Genomic DNA, 17,884 nt, shown 5'->3' with positions numbered 1-17,884 from the left:
TTTTTTTATTTTGATGACATCTTTGTATTTTGTAAGTTAAAAAAAATACCGCAATTATACGGTGTCGCTCAAATTTGATCAGAATTGGTACATACCAGTATGGGTTAACAAAATCAACAATAAATGTTGTTTCTATCTGTTCAGCGCAGGAAAATTCTACGTTGATGTTATGACAATGATTTCTGCACAGTACAACTAGAAAAACAACAAGAAATATTTAAACCAGAAAAACAAGAATGACAAAAGTAATTAAGGTCTGAAATTTTAGGTACTGGAGGTCAACTTTACCAACATGCATACCTGAAAGGCAGCTAGCGCCTCTTAGTTTGACCATAGACGGTCTTCCTCCCCTCTACTGACGGTCTTCCTCCCCTCTACTGTCTATGGTTTGGGCAGTTCTGTTAATATGTAACAGTTCATAAACAACTCCCCTCTACTGACGGTCTTCCTCCCCTCTACTGTCTATGGTTTGGGCAGTTCTGTTAATATGTAACAGTTCATAAACAACTCCCCTCTACTGACGGTCTTCCTCCCCTCTACTGTCTATGGTTTAGGCAGTTCTGTTAATATGTAACAGTTCATAAACAATGACAGGAAATGACTCAAGATAAGTGGAGTTTGCCTGTTTCTTACTGGCATGTAACTCCTGCACACATGCAGAATTTCCCTTTTTCTTACCTCATTTGCACATTTTTGACACTGATATGTTCATTTGAACAAATTCACATCTCAACCCCTACATCTACCTGTACACCGAATACTGAGATGGTAGCTTTGGCGGTATGGGAGCCTTTGTGTGTGACGGACATACATCCGCACATACCCACAAATATACAGACATACAGTCATCATATAAGCTCTTTTTGGTATTTATATATAAAACCAAATATGAGCTAAAAATTAAGAATGACAGTCCCCACTGACAGTAGTGACGCTAAAGTCAACAACTATGGAAATGATTTTGATTGACATATTTGTTACCTTTAAAAAGTTGCAATGGACAATTTTGACGAATTAGGTTGAGATAAAATAGTCATACATTTATTATAAATAATACAGTAATTAAAGTATTTTAATATGAAGCATGGTATGAAAGCAAGTATTACTGAAAAAGTGTCTATCCATACTTGTGTATGTTGTGTTTCTCATCATACTTAATATTTGACGTAAACAGAAGTCATTCATCAATGTGGAACATGTTCAAGTTCAGAATATTCAGCTTTGATATTTTGCTTACATACAGTGAATCATAAATATAGATATGCAAAAAACCTATTTGTGATATGTCATACATTGAACTTTCAGCATGATAAAATGATTAAGGTACGATATAAAACATGTCATTCTCATGAAACTTGCCTCATAAGCAAAAGTATGTCACATGCAGCTCGGAAGTCTGATCAAATCATCTCTATTCAGTTTTGTTCATGGCGTAATTACTAAAAGTCATTTTTAAATGAGCTAATTATCAGATGTGATACCCATAAACTTAAGTCATGACTTAAAGTGAGTATAGCTGCTGAAGCTTAGAAGTCATATTAAATTCTATTATAAATATCAGATTCATTTTTGACATAGTCTGATTACAGAATTTCATTTCACATGCAAATAAGCTGTCGGTCAGTATAAATTCATATTAATTAAACCTTTAGTGTAAATCAATGTAAGTATATAACCAGTGTCCTAAAGAAGTGCAATCAAATGCAGTACATTCAGTTTTGATACATGTCCTTTTACAAAATTTCATCAAATATGCAAATTAGCTATAAATTAAAATGTCGGAAACTTACTGCAACTAGCATCAGATAATGATCAACCAATGGCAGAGGTTTAGTCAAAATCTTTGCACTGAATATTAATATATAACTTAATTAAAATTAATTAATTATGCAAATGAGCCAGTAATAAGAATCTCCTGCTCACAAAATTTTCAAAATACCTAGATCTGAATAAGACAATTGAATGGTAAAGGTTCAGTCAAATGGTGCTCTTAGTATGACAGATAGGCTAATTACAAAAATAGTGACAATATCACTGTTCGCTCCCATATAGTTATCAAACAAACCAATAATTGTATGAAACATGGATATACATACAGACAGACTGACATTCACAGACTGGCACAGAGTGATGACATGACCCCAAGTGTGCCTTGGCCCATGGAGAGTGATAAAGATATAACAAAAAGCTGAATGTAATGATAGTTAAGTATAGGCCTACAGACACTGAGGGTGAATATGTTACAGCAATTTGATTAGTTTCTTTTCGTTTTCTACTTCTGTGATAATTTTTAAGACAATCAAACTGCAAGGCAGTTTTAATATGTATTGACAAACATGTTATCTTTTACAAGCACACAGCAAACTGTTCTTGATTTTTCATTTACAATATTTGACATAGACTGAAATACATAACATGCAACCAATATTTACATTTTGCCCATGCACCAGATACATGGAGAGATTTCAACATACAATCATTAACTCAGAAACCCTACAGGGAAAAGTAAACATTGTTTTCTTCCAGAACAGCTGGTACATCCACATCTGGAGCAACTTACAAACTTAACCACTTACACAAGGATGATGACACAAGAGATAAAGTTAAGAAATTTAACTGTGGTGAACTTGACTATTCCTTCAAATCCTTACCTAACTTGATTGACATCTTAAACTACAATACACTGCATGGTTAATTGCACACAAAAATACATCAGGGGTGTACCATTTGATGAAAGGGGGTTGTCTGGCAGATTGATGAGGAACATCTTTTTTATCTGATACATTGTACATTCTTTTTTTCCCACTATCCCACCTTTTCTTTTTGACAAACCTTCTGTGGATGATTTTTTTATTGACATTTGTTTGGATTTTTTCAAAATCTGCCAGGACCTCAGACCCCCCCCCCCCCCCCCCCCATCACTCTTTAACATTGAAAAAACTTTGAATATATTTGTTGGAAACCAAACCTGCTGAAATCACCTAAGCTATGTTTTCTCATTATTTTTTACCGCATTTCAACACCAAATACAGTTTACCATTTCAAATGCTTACTGAATAACAACATTATATTAAACATAGGGCCAATGTCCCTGAAGCTACTATAGACATGGATACAAAATTAAGTATTTCCTGACTGTATGAAATCATCTCACTAAGGTCATCCTAAGGACCTGTTAACCAAATATTAAAGCTGTCTGTCCAGCGGTTTTGAAAAAAACAAGCGACCCAATAATCGACAGAGCTCTGCTGTGTTATGTAGAGAGCAACTTTTTGTGACATATGTATTGATGAAGAAGGTTGAGATCTTTGATAGCTCATTTCAGGATGGCCTGACCTAAAATGGCAAAATTAGCTGCAAAAATACAAAATTGATGATTTCATCATAATTATGTATAAAAATGTATACCAAATATCAAAGCTATCACATGAGTAACTTTTGAGAAACAAATATTTTGACCAAAAACGGCAAAAATTGACCCAAAAATACAAACATGGGGCCGGGGGGCACCGACGTCCTTTGTACCTCCTTACTGTTTATTAATTGCCATAAATGTGAAATTTGGCAAAAAGTCAAATTGTTTTGACATAAATGAAGTTATTTGAACTGGTTGGTTACCGGTCCAGCATAAGTTCAAGTGTGGATTCTAAGTATCAACAACCTTGATATGAACCATTGACTAAAAAACATTTGCTTGTTACACTCACCACACTTGTACTTAGTATTTGGAGTGTACACCTATCTACAATACAATGATAAAAAGTTTGGACTCTGTAGGTCAACAGTGCATCTTAATGTATGAGACTAAATAAGCTTACCCCTCAAGTATGTATAGGCCAAAACAATATTTAATTTTGAATTATGTAGTGCAGGGAAGGACATACAATATGGTGAAAAGCAAACTAAATATAACCAGATATGAACTGTAAATGCTCACGTGTTTCATTATATATTGATGTTATGTGTAAATTTGAACCTTCACATGTTTGCAACTTCATTGAAATATTATGATCAACATAATGAACAATAATCACTGCCTATTAATTCTAAAAGGTCATGAAGTATACAAATTTGTAATTAGCTGAAATAAAAATATTAAAGTTATTTGACTGCTGTTATTGTTTCACCACTTTATATAGGAAGTGTAATTACTGTTGGCCATGTCCTTCAAGCCATATATGCCGAGCTGTGAAAGCTCATTAGATGTGCAAATTATGAATTAGCTGACATGAAAATGTGAAATGACTTTCGATATTGTTTTAACCTAGTACCTGATATAATCATCAATGTACATAGCATGTTTTGCCAACTTTGATCAAGTAAATCCCGGTATATATCCCTAATAAGCAAAGTTCATTAAATATGTAAATTAGGAATTGGCTTAAGTAAAAATGCTTAATGATTGTCAATAATGTTGTATCATGGTATCTGTAATATGTGTAGCAAATTTTGTCAACTTTGGTAAAGTCAATTCAGATATATATCTCTAATTAGGAAAGATCATTAAATATGCAAATTAGGAATTGGCTGAAGAGAAAATGCTTAATGACTTTCAATAATGTTGTATTATAGTGTCTTTAATGTACATAGCAAGTTTCATCAATTTTGATCCAGTCAATTCAGATAAATATCCCTAATTATGAAAATTCATTTAATATTAAAATTAGGTTTTGGCTGAAGTAAAAATGTCTTTTGACTTTCAATAATGTTATATCACAGTATCTTTGATTTATATAGCAAGTTTCAACAACTACAATCAAGTTAATTCAGATATACATCCCTAATTGGGAAAGTTCATTAAATATGCAGATTCGGAATTGGCTGAAGTAAAAATGCTTAATGACTTTCAAAAATGTTGTATCATAGTGGTTTTAATACATGTAGCAAGTTTCATCAACTTTGGTCCAGTCATTTCAAATATATATCCCTAATTAACAAAGTTCATGAAATATGCAAATTAGGAATTGGCTGAAGTTAAAATGCTTAATGACTTTCAATAATGTTAAATCATAGTATCTTTAATATACATACCAAGTTTGGTTAATTTTGTTGGAGTCAAATCAGACATTATTTAGTTAGGAAAGTTCATTAAATATGCAAATTAGCAACTATCTTTCATGTCACCCCTTAATGGTTCCCACTGCTGATATATCATGGTGTGATCAACATTTGTAGCAAATCTCATCAAATTGTGTGTAGTCGTTTTTAATGTATATCCGTTTTTTCTAAAATCATTAATTATGCAAATGAGCAAAAAGTATGCAAGCCACACCCACCAAAAACTAATCAGTTCTTGCCATTTGCTAACTGAATATATGTACCAGATTTGATTCTGATCTGATTAGCCGTTTTTGAGATATCGGACCAACAGACAGACAGACAGACAGACAGACACACAGACAGACAGACAGACAGACAGACAGACATCGCTGCGACATATGCTCACGTGTGTAAACACGTGAGCAAAAAACTGAATATACAATTATATGGAAATGTTGTTTTACAGTCATGAGTATCTGGTGTGTGCCGAGAGACAAATATTAAAATTGGACAGTATCATCCTGATCACAGTATGTCTGACCACAGGGAACAGATGAAAGGACCCTGGGGTGGGGAGGAGGGTTTTTTGTGTGCAACGGTTTACCTTATTTGATTTTATTAATTTTGACTGTGATATTTCAAATAAAGAGTTCAACTCCACACCGTCTGACTGCTTTATATATTACCGACAATTCCTTATCTCCTCTCCAACTTGTGTATACACCACTGTAATTGCTCCAAAACATTGCCAACTTGCTAATCGTGAACTCTTTATTTGAAATATCACAGTCAAAATTAATAAAAATTAAATAAGGTAAACCGTTGCACAAAAAACCCTCCCTCCCCACCCCAGGGGACTGATTTCTTTCCCCTATGGTCTGACTGGTTGTTTCCTTCTGATTTTCTGACACGGTGATAGGTACAAAATATTATGCTATTCACGATAGTTATACAACATAGCTTGCATTTTGTTCATAGTAGAACTGAGTTTTACATGTAAGATAACTTTCTCGTAAACTGTAAATTCTGGCTTCTGGCAGCTCAAACGTCGCAATACTACATTTTTTGATATGATATGGACCGGAGTGATTTGCACACATGCAGTGACAGTCGATATATTCATAGTATGAGAGTCTACTGTACATTAAAGCATGGTGATGTTGACAACTACATGCATGCCAGTGCACGATTTCAAAGTAGCCACGAGGAATTCTAATGGTCTTTTAGTGGAAATATAGGTATTAAACGACAGTGAAACAAACAACATTAGTTATCGTGACCTTGCTAAAGTGCAATCTCGGATCATGTATGATCTGATGATCATGCAAAATTACCATGTCGGATTTAGCCCTGCGTACGATGCTGTGTGTTCCGCTACAGCTATTCGCCCCGCTCACCACAGCCCTGCAAAGACCCGTACGTAGGGTCGGTGACTTCAAATCCACTTTGGGACTTGACGTAAAAAGCCAAATTACTGCCGAAATTCAGCGTTCTTGGGCCCAAGTCGTATCCCTGCCCACCTCAGCTACTCGATCGCTTCCAAAAATGCCAGTCTTTTATTCACTTTTCGTAAATAACCGTCGATGTCGGCACCTCTCTCGCTAGCCCTGCGTACGTACGCAGTGTACGCAGTGCATTCCCTGTGTGCGTTCCTAACACACAGCATCGTACGCAGGGCTAGCGAGAGAGTTGCTGACATCGACGGTTATTAAGTAAAAGATGATGTCAAAATCAATGCACAACTGTCGAAATTACCCAAAATAAGCAACAGAAAACTAAAAGTTATCGCTGTGTCGAAAGGACAGTATATCAACATAAAAAGACGCTAGTTTGTTATGACATGGAGGCCGGAGGTAGAAGGACAGAGCATTCCCTCACTCTCACCCAGCTATTAGTACGGGCCGCCGGTGGGATTGCCTCGCTATTAAAAGCAATGGATTCGCCGGTACTGGGGAGTACGGAGGCCATCATTCTTCAGTCTATCGAAGGAGCGGTTCGTGCCAAAAAATACATGACAGCAATCAAATATACGCTAAAACCTTTAAAACGTCAAAATCCACAACTGACCGAGAAACATGATGGCAGTCCTTGAAAAACAACGCTAACTTGTTATGTGCGCATGCGCATATTAAGGGGAGACCCATTTGATTTCGGGGGGGGGGGTATGCAGGAAGTGGGTATGGGAACTTTTTTTTGTTAGAGAGACAGCATTTTTTTATTTCTACAGTCAGACCTGCATCAATTTTTTTTTCAAATGGAGTAGCAGTGCAATTTCTCAAATTTAAGCCAGTGTTTCACATATCACAGGATGTTTTTATTTATTCATTTTACATTCCAACAAATGACAAACAAAATGGAAAGTCTATTATATATACAACTTTAAATTATAGAACACTTTTTTGGCAAATCAACTGTGATCAGTACTATACCTGCTTTTCTTTAAAACAGTCAATTCCTTTTAAGTTCTCAGGGGAGATGTTATCTTTTGTGGTCAGAGAACAAGGCTCCACACATTGTATTTCATTATATTTGTTGTTCCTCAATTTTCATTGTCAACTTGTAATCTTTCTAACATATTTATATTGAGAGAATAATGTATTGGTTTTAACACTAGTTTATTGACTCCTATCTTGTGTTTTAAATTTTCACGATTTAGAGAAGTCAAATAGTCCCATCTAGATATTGCCTATACCATTGAGATATTGCAACAGAAATCCTGAAACATGATTTCTTGGGTCAGAAAAGGGAAGGAAAACATCAAGTGCACCGAGGTGTACAGTAGTGAATGCTTATATCATAAGTGCTGGAAAAAAAACACATAAGAATTACTTACTTCTTCAGTCGATCAAAGGCGCCTTTCGTACCAAAAAATACACGACAGCTGCAAAAGTGCATCACTGTCAACTTCATAACTATAGAACATGTTGAAATACACAGTGAAACGTTCACAATGTAAAAAATGTGCCCATACCGAGAAACAAGATGGCGTCCGTTTCGATTCTTCAACTCAGATTTTGTCCTACAGTTGTGCGCATGCGCAGACGGTAGCTTTAGCGAAAGTGAGGCAAAATCAAGTAAATATAAAATAAAATGGATAAAAATATTGTTTAAAAATAATGTAAGGCATGTATCACCAAATTTTGAACATTTCTGACGGTATTTCAACTATACGAACACCCATGCCAAACATCACAATAATCAAATCAGTGGTTTTGAGGAAAAAGTGAAAATAGTGGTTTTCAGAAAAAAGCTAAAAAAGTGACTTTAAAATGATTCAATCAAAAAAAGAAAAAGACCGTTTGAGATACATGCCAAGTGACCACCAGACCAAATTTCAGACAAGCGACTAGCGGCCGATATAGCTCCGCTGTGTTTATGTAGAGAATAACTATTTTTGACACATGTTGATGAAGAAGGAGGAAATCTTTGATAGCTCAATGCAGTGGCCAGAAAAAAGTGGCTAAAATAAGCTGCAAAAATACACAATTGAAGATTTCATCATACTTTGAATATATCACATCGGATCATCCCTAGGAACATGTCAACCAAAGCTATCTGATGAGTAGTGTTTTGAGAATAAAATTTTCTGACCAAAATGGCAACAATTGCCCCCCCAAAATAAAAATTGCAGATTTCATCATAATTTCAAAAGATCAAATTGAGTTCATCTATAGAAACCTGTATACCAAATTTAAAAGCTGTTAGACCAGTACTTTTTGAGAAACACATATTTTGACCAAAAATGGGAAAAATTGCCACAAAATTCAAAATTGCAGATTTCATCATTATTTCAATAAATATCATGTAGTTCATCTATGGAAACCTGTATACCAAATTTCAAAGCTATCAGATGAGCAGTTGTTGAAATACACATTTTTTGACCTAAAATTGCAAAAATTGCCCAAAAATACAAAATTACAGATTTCAGGAGAAATTAAATATATATTACTTAGCTCATCTGTAGGAACCTGTATACCAAATTTCAAAGCTATCAGACCAGTACTTTTTGAGAAACACGTTTTTTGACCAAAAATAGCAAAAATTGCCCCAAAATTACAAAATCGCAGATTTCATCATAATTTCTACAAATATCATTAAGGTGATCTGTAGGAACCTGTATACTAAATGCAAAGCTATCAGATGAGTACTTTTGGAAATACACATTTTTTGACCAAAAATGGCAAAAATTGCCCCAAAAATACAAAATTGCAGATTTCATCATAATTTCAATACATATCATTTAGTTCATGTGTAGGAACCTCTATACCAAATTTCAAAGCTATCAGATGAGTAGTTTTGGCAATACACATTTTTTGACCAAAAATGGCAAAAATTGCCCAAAAATACAAAATTACAGATTTCATCAGAAATTCAATATATATTACTAAGTGCATCTATAGAAACCTGTATACCAAATTTCAAAACTATCAGACCAGTACTTTTTGAGAAATACATTTTTTGACCAAAAATGGCAAAAATTGCCTTAAAAATGCAAATTTGCATATTTCTTCACAATTTGAACAAATCTTAAATAGATCATCCCTAGGGACATATGTGCCAAATTTCAAAGCTATCTGACCGGTAGTTTTGAAGAAGAAGATTTTAAAGATTTTTTTACCAAAAATGACAAAAATTGCCTTAAAAATACAAATATGCAAATTTCACCACGATTTGAAGAAATCTGACTGAAGTCACCATAAGTAAACTGCATATTAAATTTCAAAGCAATCGGACAAGCGGTTTGAGAAAAGAAGATTTTTTACCAAAAACACCAAAAAATGCCCCAAAAATACAAATATGCAAATTTCACCACGATTTGAACAAACTTAAGTGAGGTCACCCCAAGTGAACCGCATATAAAATTTCAAAGCAATTGGACTTGCGGTTTCAGAGGAGAAGGCAATTGTTGACGGACGACGACGACGACGACGGACGACGGACGACGGACGACGACGGACGACGACGGAAAATCAACCTATTTGATAAGCTCCGCGTCGCTGACAGCGGAGCTAAAAAAGTTACTTAAGCGTTTCTGAGATACCTGCGTCCACAGCAAATGGCCCACTATGTTGGCCGTATTGGGCCGCGCCATCACATTAGTACCTTGTGCCTACAGGGCACAAAGTACTAAAATTGAAGATTTCATCAAATTTCACTATATCACACTAAGAGAACCCCCAGGAACCTGTATACCAAATATCAAAGGCATCAGACAAGTAGTTTTGAGAAACACATTTTTTGACCAAAAATGGCAAAAATTGCACCAAAAATACAAAATTGCAGATTTCATCATATATTCTATATATCATATTTAGTTATCTGTAGAAACCTGTATACCAAATATCAAAGCTGTCAGATGAGCGGTTTTGATGAAATAAATTTTTGACCAAAAATGACAAAAAAATTCCTTAAAAATACAGATTTGCATATTTCATCAAAATTTGAACAAATCCAAGTTGGGGTATCCTTAGGGACCTGTATACCAAATATCAAAGCTGTCTGACCAGCGGTTATGAAGACGATTTTTTTACCAAAAACGCCTTTTTTGGCCCTACTTTGCATATTTTCAACAATATCAAAAAAAAAAAAAAAAAAGCACAATTATTTCAGGTCAGCCCAAAGTACTTACATGCTAATTTTTCATGTAATCTGCTCATTGGTTATTGAGATTTTCAATTTTGACTGTTTTTAACATTTTTCACTTAATTTGCATATTTTTGGCAATGACAACTTCATTTGAACAAAATCTCATCTACAAACCCATCATCCATGTACACACCAAATATCAAGATGAAATGTGCAGCGGTTTTGGAGTTTTTGATGTTGACGGACAGACATACAGACATACAGACATACAGACAGTTCCCTAGCCTATAAGAATAGCTTCCATTGCCATATATACATATGGCTATGGGAGCTAAAAACTCATGGAATATGTGAACATAGGGGAAAGAAATCAGTCCCCTGGGGTGGGGAGGGAGGGTTTTTTGTGCAACGGTTTACCTTATTTAATTTTTATTAATTTTGACTGTGATATTTCAAATAAAGAGTTCAACTCCACACCGTCTGACTGTTTTCTTTATTGCTACAAGTAGCCTAATTTATTAATTTTGACTGTGATATTTCAAATAAAGATTCAACTCCACACCGTCTGACAGCTTTATATATTACCGACAAGTCCTTATCTCCTCTCCAACTTGTGTATACACCACTGTAATTGCTCCGAAAACATTGCCAACTTGCTAATCCGCTGTCCGTATCAGCGGATTAAGTGATTGAGTCAACACCACAGCCGTCCCACACGCATTAAAATAACTACTACGTGTGTGACGGCTGTGGTGTTGACTCAATCAATTAATCCGCCGATACGGACAGCGGATTAGCAAGTTGGCAATGTTTTCGGAGCAAATACAGTGGTGTATACACAAGTTGGAGAGGAGATAAGGAATTGTCGGTAATATATAAAGCAGTCAGACGGTGTGGAGTTGAACTCTTATTTGAAATATCACAGTCAAAATTAATAAAAATCAAATAAGGTAAACCGTTGCACACAAAAACCCTCCTCCCCACCCCAGGGTCCTAATCTGTTCCCTGTGATGTGAATTAGTTGATAATTACAATGTTATGCTCATCAATAATAATTAATAATTAGACTGTCATGCTCATTTAACTTACATCATGAATACTTCTAATGATCAACATATAATTATATAGCATGAGTCCTGTCAAAATTGATGCCCTCAGTATTGATATACAGTCTTGTATAGAGAAATTCATCAAATATGCCAATAAACCTATAATCTGTAAGCCATGCATGGCCCATTGATTGATTAGCATAGACTGCATAGATACCCTATCGGACAGTCTGAGTACCTGGACAGTTTCATGAAATTTGGTGTTAGTAGTAATTCTTGAAATCAAGCTTAATGCATAAATTCATTAATGTAAACAACTATCAATTGTGCTGAACCCCATACATCAAATCTAATCATATCTAGATCTTACCATGATGATGCTACGTACCAGATTGCATGACATTCTGACAAATGGTTATTAACTTATGACTGAAACAAGACCTATCTATAGACGGATGTACAGCTTCACACTGGGCAAACCCTCTCGCCCATGGTGTCCAAAAGTATTGATATGGATCACCCTTAAATCACACCTGTGAATGTCCATAATACTCTGGACTGCAACCCTTATTTTGATGCATTCAGTAATGATTGACAGATAAACTTATCAAAGTTTACAAAATTTACAAATTTCATTTTGCTGACAAATTTTCTAATTCCTGGCTTTTGACATTAAGGGAGCCATCATTATTTATGGCTGGGGGGGGGTCGGGTCGGAAGAATTTCATCAGAAACTCTGAAATTTCAAGTAACCCCCCTTGCCAACCATGATGAATTTGAGTAACCCCCCTCTCTAACTCAGAAATTTTGACTGGACCCCCCACTTAGAAAAGTTAATATCGATAATGTATTTGTAAAATTGACATAAATATAGCGATAGTAAAGACCTTCAAAAAATCCTGATGTTCACTGCCAGGATATCATCAGTTATCTCATGTTGAAAAAGGTGAAATCAACAAAATGAAATTCAAAGTGACAACAAAATAAAGATATAAAAACTCAATATAACCAGTATCCAACCATAGTCTTGTTTAACTTGGATGGGTATCATGACAGGGTTTAACATAACGACTTACCACATCAGAATGAATTACTTTTGACTTGACACAGCCAAGATCAACTAGTCTGCATGGTGGATTTTCAGTGAAAACAATGTTGCTGTCAATGTCATCACCGCCTTCTTGTGTCACATCATCCTGTTGTAGTCTCAGGCATATTTCAGTCTTTGCTGCCATTATATCCACTGCACCACCATACCTCAACAGATGATTCAGATGTGAATGCATGCTTTCTGCACCAACAAGTCTATGTTCCAATTGTTCCACCTTGGAATCAATTTGTTTGCGCTTTGGTGAATATGTATCAGCAATTTCAGCAAGCAATCTGTTTTTCTGCTTCTGTATTACATCCATCACAATTTTTGACAGGTCATTGACTTGTGATTCAGCTGTTGTTTTGTTCTTCTCCAAGCATTTGCCAACATCAAGAACTCCATCTCTGGCCTGTTTTAAATCATTCACTTTCTGAGCAGTTTTCTCTTCATACTCTTTCATGGTTGGCATGTACTTCTCCAGTGCTGCTTCTACTGATATTGTTTTGTGTTCAGGTGGTGCATGCTCAACAACAGTACATTTAATACATGTCGGTACTTGACAGGAGTCACAGTAGAATTCTAACTGTGTGCTATGATGCTTATCACAGAATCTTGGCTGAATCAGTCTGAAGTGTTCTGATGACATTTTCTCTGTATATTCATCTACAGTCATCAGTTTATGATCTTTGAGTAATCTCATTCTTTTGTGTGGTTTTACGCAATCATCACAGAAGAATTCACCGCAGTCTTGACACCAAAATTTGGCTTCCGATTTACACACTTTACAAACAGACTTCTCTGAGTCAGGATTGACATCACTTAAAATCTGCAGCAAATCATTTATAAATCGATTATTATCAATAGCAGATACTCCTCCAGAGGGCAAAGGGAACAATTCTTTGCATGTTGGACAGATCAGCTTATCATTGTTGGTTTTAACCCATTCTGTCAGGCAGGGTTCACAGTACGTGTGATAACATGGCAATATCTTTGGTGACTTGAATCTTTCCATACAAATTGCACACAGCAGCATCTGCTCATTGATGTCAGTCAAAATTTTCTCACTGGAAACTGATGATGCCGTGGCCATGTTGAATGTCACCTGGAAAAGTGAAACACTGTGATTTAGCAGTAAAATTACAACATATAAAGATTTTCATCTCAATGTAAACTTGGCCATTTTCCATATGACTAAATATAGTATGACACTTTCATAGCTTTTGAACAAATTCTCTATTCAAGATATCAAAAGAGAAAGCATCATGCTTGAAAACACATGGATATCATATGTATATGCTAACAAGCAACCTAGGGGCCGATATAGCTCCGCTGTGTTTATGTAGAGAATAACTATTTTTTACACATGTTGATGAGGAAGGTGAAATCTTTGATAGCTCAATGCAGAGGCCAGAAAAAAGTTGCTAAAATAAGCTGCAAAATACACAATTGAAGATTTCATCATACTTTGAATATATCACATCGGATCATCCCTAAGAACATGTCAACCAACGCTATCTAATGAGTACTTTTTGAGAATAAAATTTTCTGACCAAAAATGGCAACAATTGCCCCAAAAATGAAACTGCAGATTTCATCATAATTTCAAGAGATCAAATTTAGTTCATAACTTCATCTATAGAAACCTGTATACCAAATTTCCAAGCTGTTAAACCAGTACTTTTTTTGAGAAACACATTTTTTGACCAAAAATGGGAAAATTGCCCCAAAAATTCAAAATTGCAGATTTCATCATTATTTTTTAATAAATATCATTTCGGATCATCTATAGAAACCTGTATACCAAATTTCAAAGCTATCGGATGAGTAGTTTTGGAAATACACGTTTTGACCAAAAATGGCAAAAATTGCCCCCAAAATACAAAATTACAGATTTCATCAGAAATTCATTATATATTACTGAACTCATCTGTAGAAACCTGTATACCGATTTTCAAAGTTATCAGACCAGTAATTTTTGAGAAACACATTTTTTGACCAAAAATGGCAAAAATTGCCCCAAAATTACAAAATTGCAGATTTCATCATAATTTCAACAAATATCATTAAGGTGATCTGTAAAAACCTGTATACCAAATTGCAAAGCTATCAGATGAGTAGTTTTGGAAATACACATTTTTTGACCAAAAATGGCAAAAATTGCCCCAAAAATACAAAATTGCAGATTTCATCACAATTTCAACAAATATCATGTAGTTTATCTGTAGGAACCTGTATACCAAATTTCAAAGCTATCAGATAAATAGTTTTGGAAATACACATTTTTTGACCAAAAATGGCAAAAATTGCCCCAAAAATACAAAATTTACAGATTTCATCAGAAATTCAATATATATTACTCAGTTCATCTATAGAAACGTGTATACCAAAAATAGTAGAAAAGAATAAATAATAATAATATTAAAACGGTACAATTTTATAAATATATTGTACAATTTAATACCAAGTATATGGACTATCATTACTAAATGAGTAATTTTTCAGCATTCCCTGATGAAAAATTGGTACACTTGCCTGATCAATTATGGAAAACAGAAACAGCTAGCCCCTCATAGTTTGAGTGTTGACGGTCTTCCCCCCTCTACTATCTATGGTTTCAGCAGGTCTGTTAATATGTAACAGTTCATAAACAATGACAGGAAATGACTCAAGATCAGTGGAGTTGGCCTAGTTTCGTACTGGCATGCCATCACTCCTGCACATTTGCAGGATTTCTTTTTTTCTTACTCATTTGCACATTTTTGACAATGATGTGTACTTTGAACAAATTCACATCTCAACCCCTGCATCTACCTGTACACCAAATACTGAGATGGTAGCTCTGGCGGTGTGGGAGCCTTTGTGTGTGATGACATACATCCGCACATACATACCCACAAATATACAGACATACAGACGCCATTGACTCATCATCATAGTCTCTTTCGCGGATAGCGGAAATGACGAACGGACGCGCTGAGTTCTGGGATTGTTTGGGGTCATCAGTCAGCACATGCATCATGGCTACTTGTCCGGCGGCAGCTCGCCAATTTCAGTCCTGGACAGTGCCTGAGCTGAGGCAATTTTTAATCACACGGTGTTCCGGTCGGTGTTTCCCTAAAAGATGAGCTCGTGCAGAACTGCTATGCTGCAGAGCAGCTAGATTTGCAGCAGAAACCTCCCATCACAGAACAGCTTGAAGACATCGCTGATGCCAAAGCCCAAAAGTTGGTTTTGAACGAAGGTGTCATCCGTCTGCCAGATCCCGATGGCATTCAATGCGGATGGGAGGACTCTCCGCACAGCTTCCCAGATGTTGAGCAGAGCAGAGTAGAAAGCTACTTCGACAAAAGTATTTACTTTAATTTGACCTCCAGCTACCTGTGTTACTATATTACCATATAATGATTTTTAGTTATATTTAACATTTACGTGTTTACTTGCATGCATCGTCCGTAGCAATGTCGACCCTTTTGTCAAGCCCTGCTAGCTGTAACTCGTGGAGTTTGTTGACCTCAAATTATCTCCCTACTCTCTCCTGGTTCTCTCTGGATTGAACCATCTGAAGAGATACGGGCTTTTACTACATTAGGAAAGCATTCCTTTGTAAACCATTTGACAATTCAATATTCAAATGTTAACGGTCATTTTGATTTCCCGCCATTTTAAACAATTGATTATATAACAATGGAAACAGAACCTACAATGTAACAGTTGAAAATATTCATCCCCATACATTACATTGGACTACTCTGTGCAGTTTATGTCAAGACTTCAGTGCAGATATGCACAGTATCCACGTTTTTTGGTTGTTTTTTTCGCATGGGACTTTCAATTCATTGTGTGGGCAAACATTTAATAATAGTGTAATCTTTATCTCATTCAATATTGCACATACTGTCCCAGCAGGTACTTTGATTAGTGTGTACCTAAGTAAAATCATAAAAATATGCTAAAAGATACAGCTAATTTGGGCTTTTAAGTTTTTTTACTCATTTTCCTTCAGTTATAACGATAATAACATGTAGTACTATCATTTGATCTTACAGCTATGATATCTTTGTGTATATAGTCGGTACAGTCGCTGTTTTGGCTATTTCTTTATTTGTTTGTTACATGTATATTTTTATTGTTTCATTTTAAAGTTCTTTTTCTTTTTTTTATAGGTCAATGATTAAATAATAACAAGTGAGTATTTACAATGATTACATATGCAATATTCATATTCTAATACCTAGTTAGTTAATAATAATTATAGTAATAGTTTTAGTTTTTGCATTCTTTTAAAGCATGATCAACTATTATGTAAAGACTTGTTAAACAGAGATGCTCAAATCATTCAATTTTGTTTTTTGTAGAAAATCAAGCGATAGGTATTAAGACCGGAGGGAAGGAGTCTTTGAGAGATGGGAAATCTCTCCATCTATCCTCTCATGTCAATGGTCTTAAATACCATGGTGTTGCTGCCGATATCCCTTATTGTTTCATCAAAGCCAAGGTCATTAGATAGACCAGTATATCTGCAGACCCATACTCCTGTTGGATATTAGTCCATAAAGAAAGGTGTCAAATTATCGATGGCTACTGTTCTTGTCCTGGAGGGTGAGTCATATTTATAAAGAATTAGATTGACAGTAGTTGTTTACAGCATCAGGCAGTACAACAGCACCACATCATTCATGTCAGCCTTCTTGTTACAATACTGTGTGCTTTGCCATATACACCTCTTGAACTTGAAAGGGTGCATTAAGCCAGCTAAAAGTATAGGATAAAGCCCGAGTACGAGGGCTCTTCTGGTATATAAAGTCCAACCCAACGATAAAATGTCGAGGCCGCAGGCCGAGACATTTTATCGTAGGGTTGGACTTTATATACCAGAAGAGCCTGAGTACGAGGGGTTTATCCGACTTAAAAACTATCGCCCCTAACTGATATATTTTCGTTTTCAATGTGTTTACGTCAACCGTCCCCTTTGTCAATGTAACATGATTAGGATATGAATTAAAACTTTTATTGTGAAATAGCCTTCCAATGCAATGGAACATCCTATAAATGCCCTTGGGCACAATTATAAATGCCCTAGGGCACAGCAGATTTTGTGTTGCAGCTGGTTTCCGCT

General features: G+C 35.5%; 1 protein-coding gene and 1 long non-coding RNA gene across 2 annotated transcripts in view; one reads left to right on the top strand and one right to left on the bottom strand.

Moving 5' to 3' along the window:
- The window catches only part of LOC139120699 (uncharacterized), a 52,892-nt gene that overhangs the window by 5,298 nt on the left and 29,710 nt on the right, over positions 1 to 17,884 (bottom strand). Inside the window, exon 2 of the mRNA XM_070685234.1 lies at positions 12,752 to 13,870. Within this exon, the coding sequence (XP_070541335.1) occupies positions 12,752 to 13,858 (1,107 nt within the window). The 5' untranslated portion in view covers positions 13,859 to 13,870. The remainder of the gene's footprint in view (positions 1 to 12,751; positions 13,871 to 17,884) is intronic.
- LOC139119626 (uncharacterized) lies at positions 15,777 to 17,522 on the top strand. The gene is made up of 3 exons (XR_011548956.1): positions 15,777 to 16,117; positions 16,932 to 16,953; positions 17,124 to 17,522. It is a non-coding gene; the product is annotated as an uncharacterized lncRNA (long non-coding RNA).

Source organism: Ptychodera flava, chromosome 20, assembly GCF_041260155.1.
Source record: "Ptychodera flava strain L36383 chromosome 20, AS_Pfla_20210202, whole genome shotgun sequence".
NCBI lineage: Eukaryota > Metazoa > Hemichordata > Enteropneusta > Ptychoderidae > Ptychodera > Ptychodera flava.
This window is presented reverse-complemented; position numbering and strand designations above follow the sequence as displayed.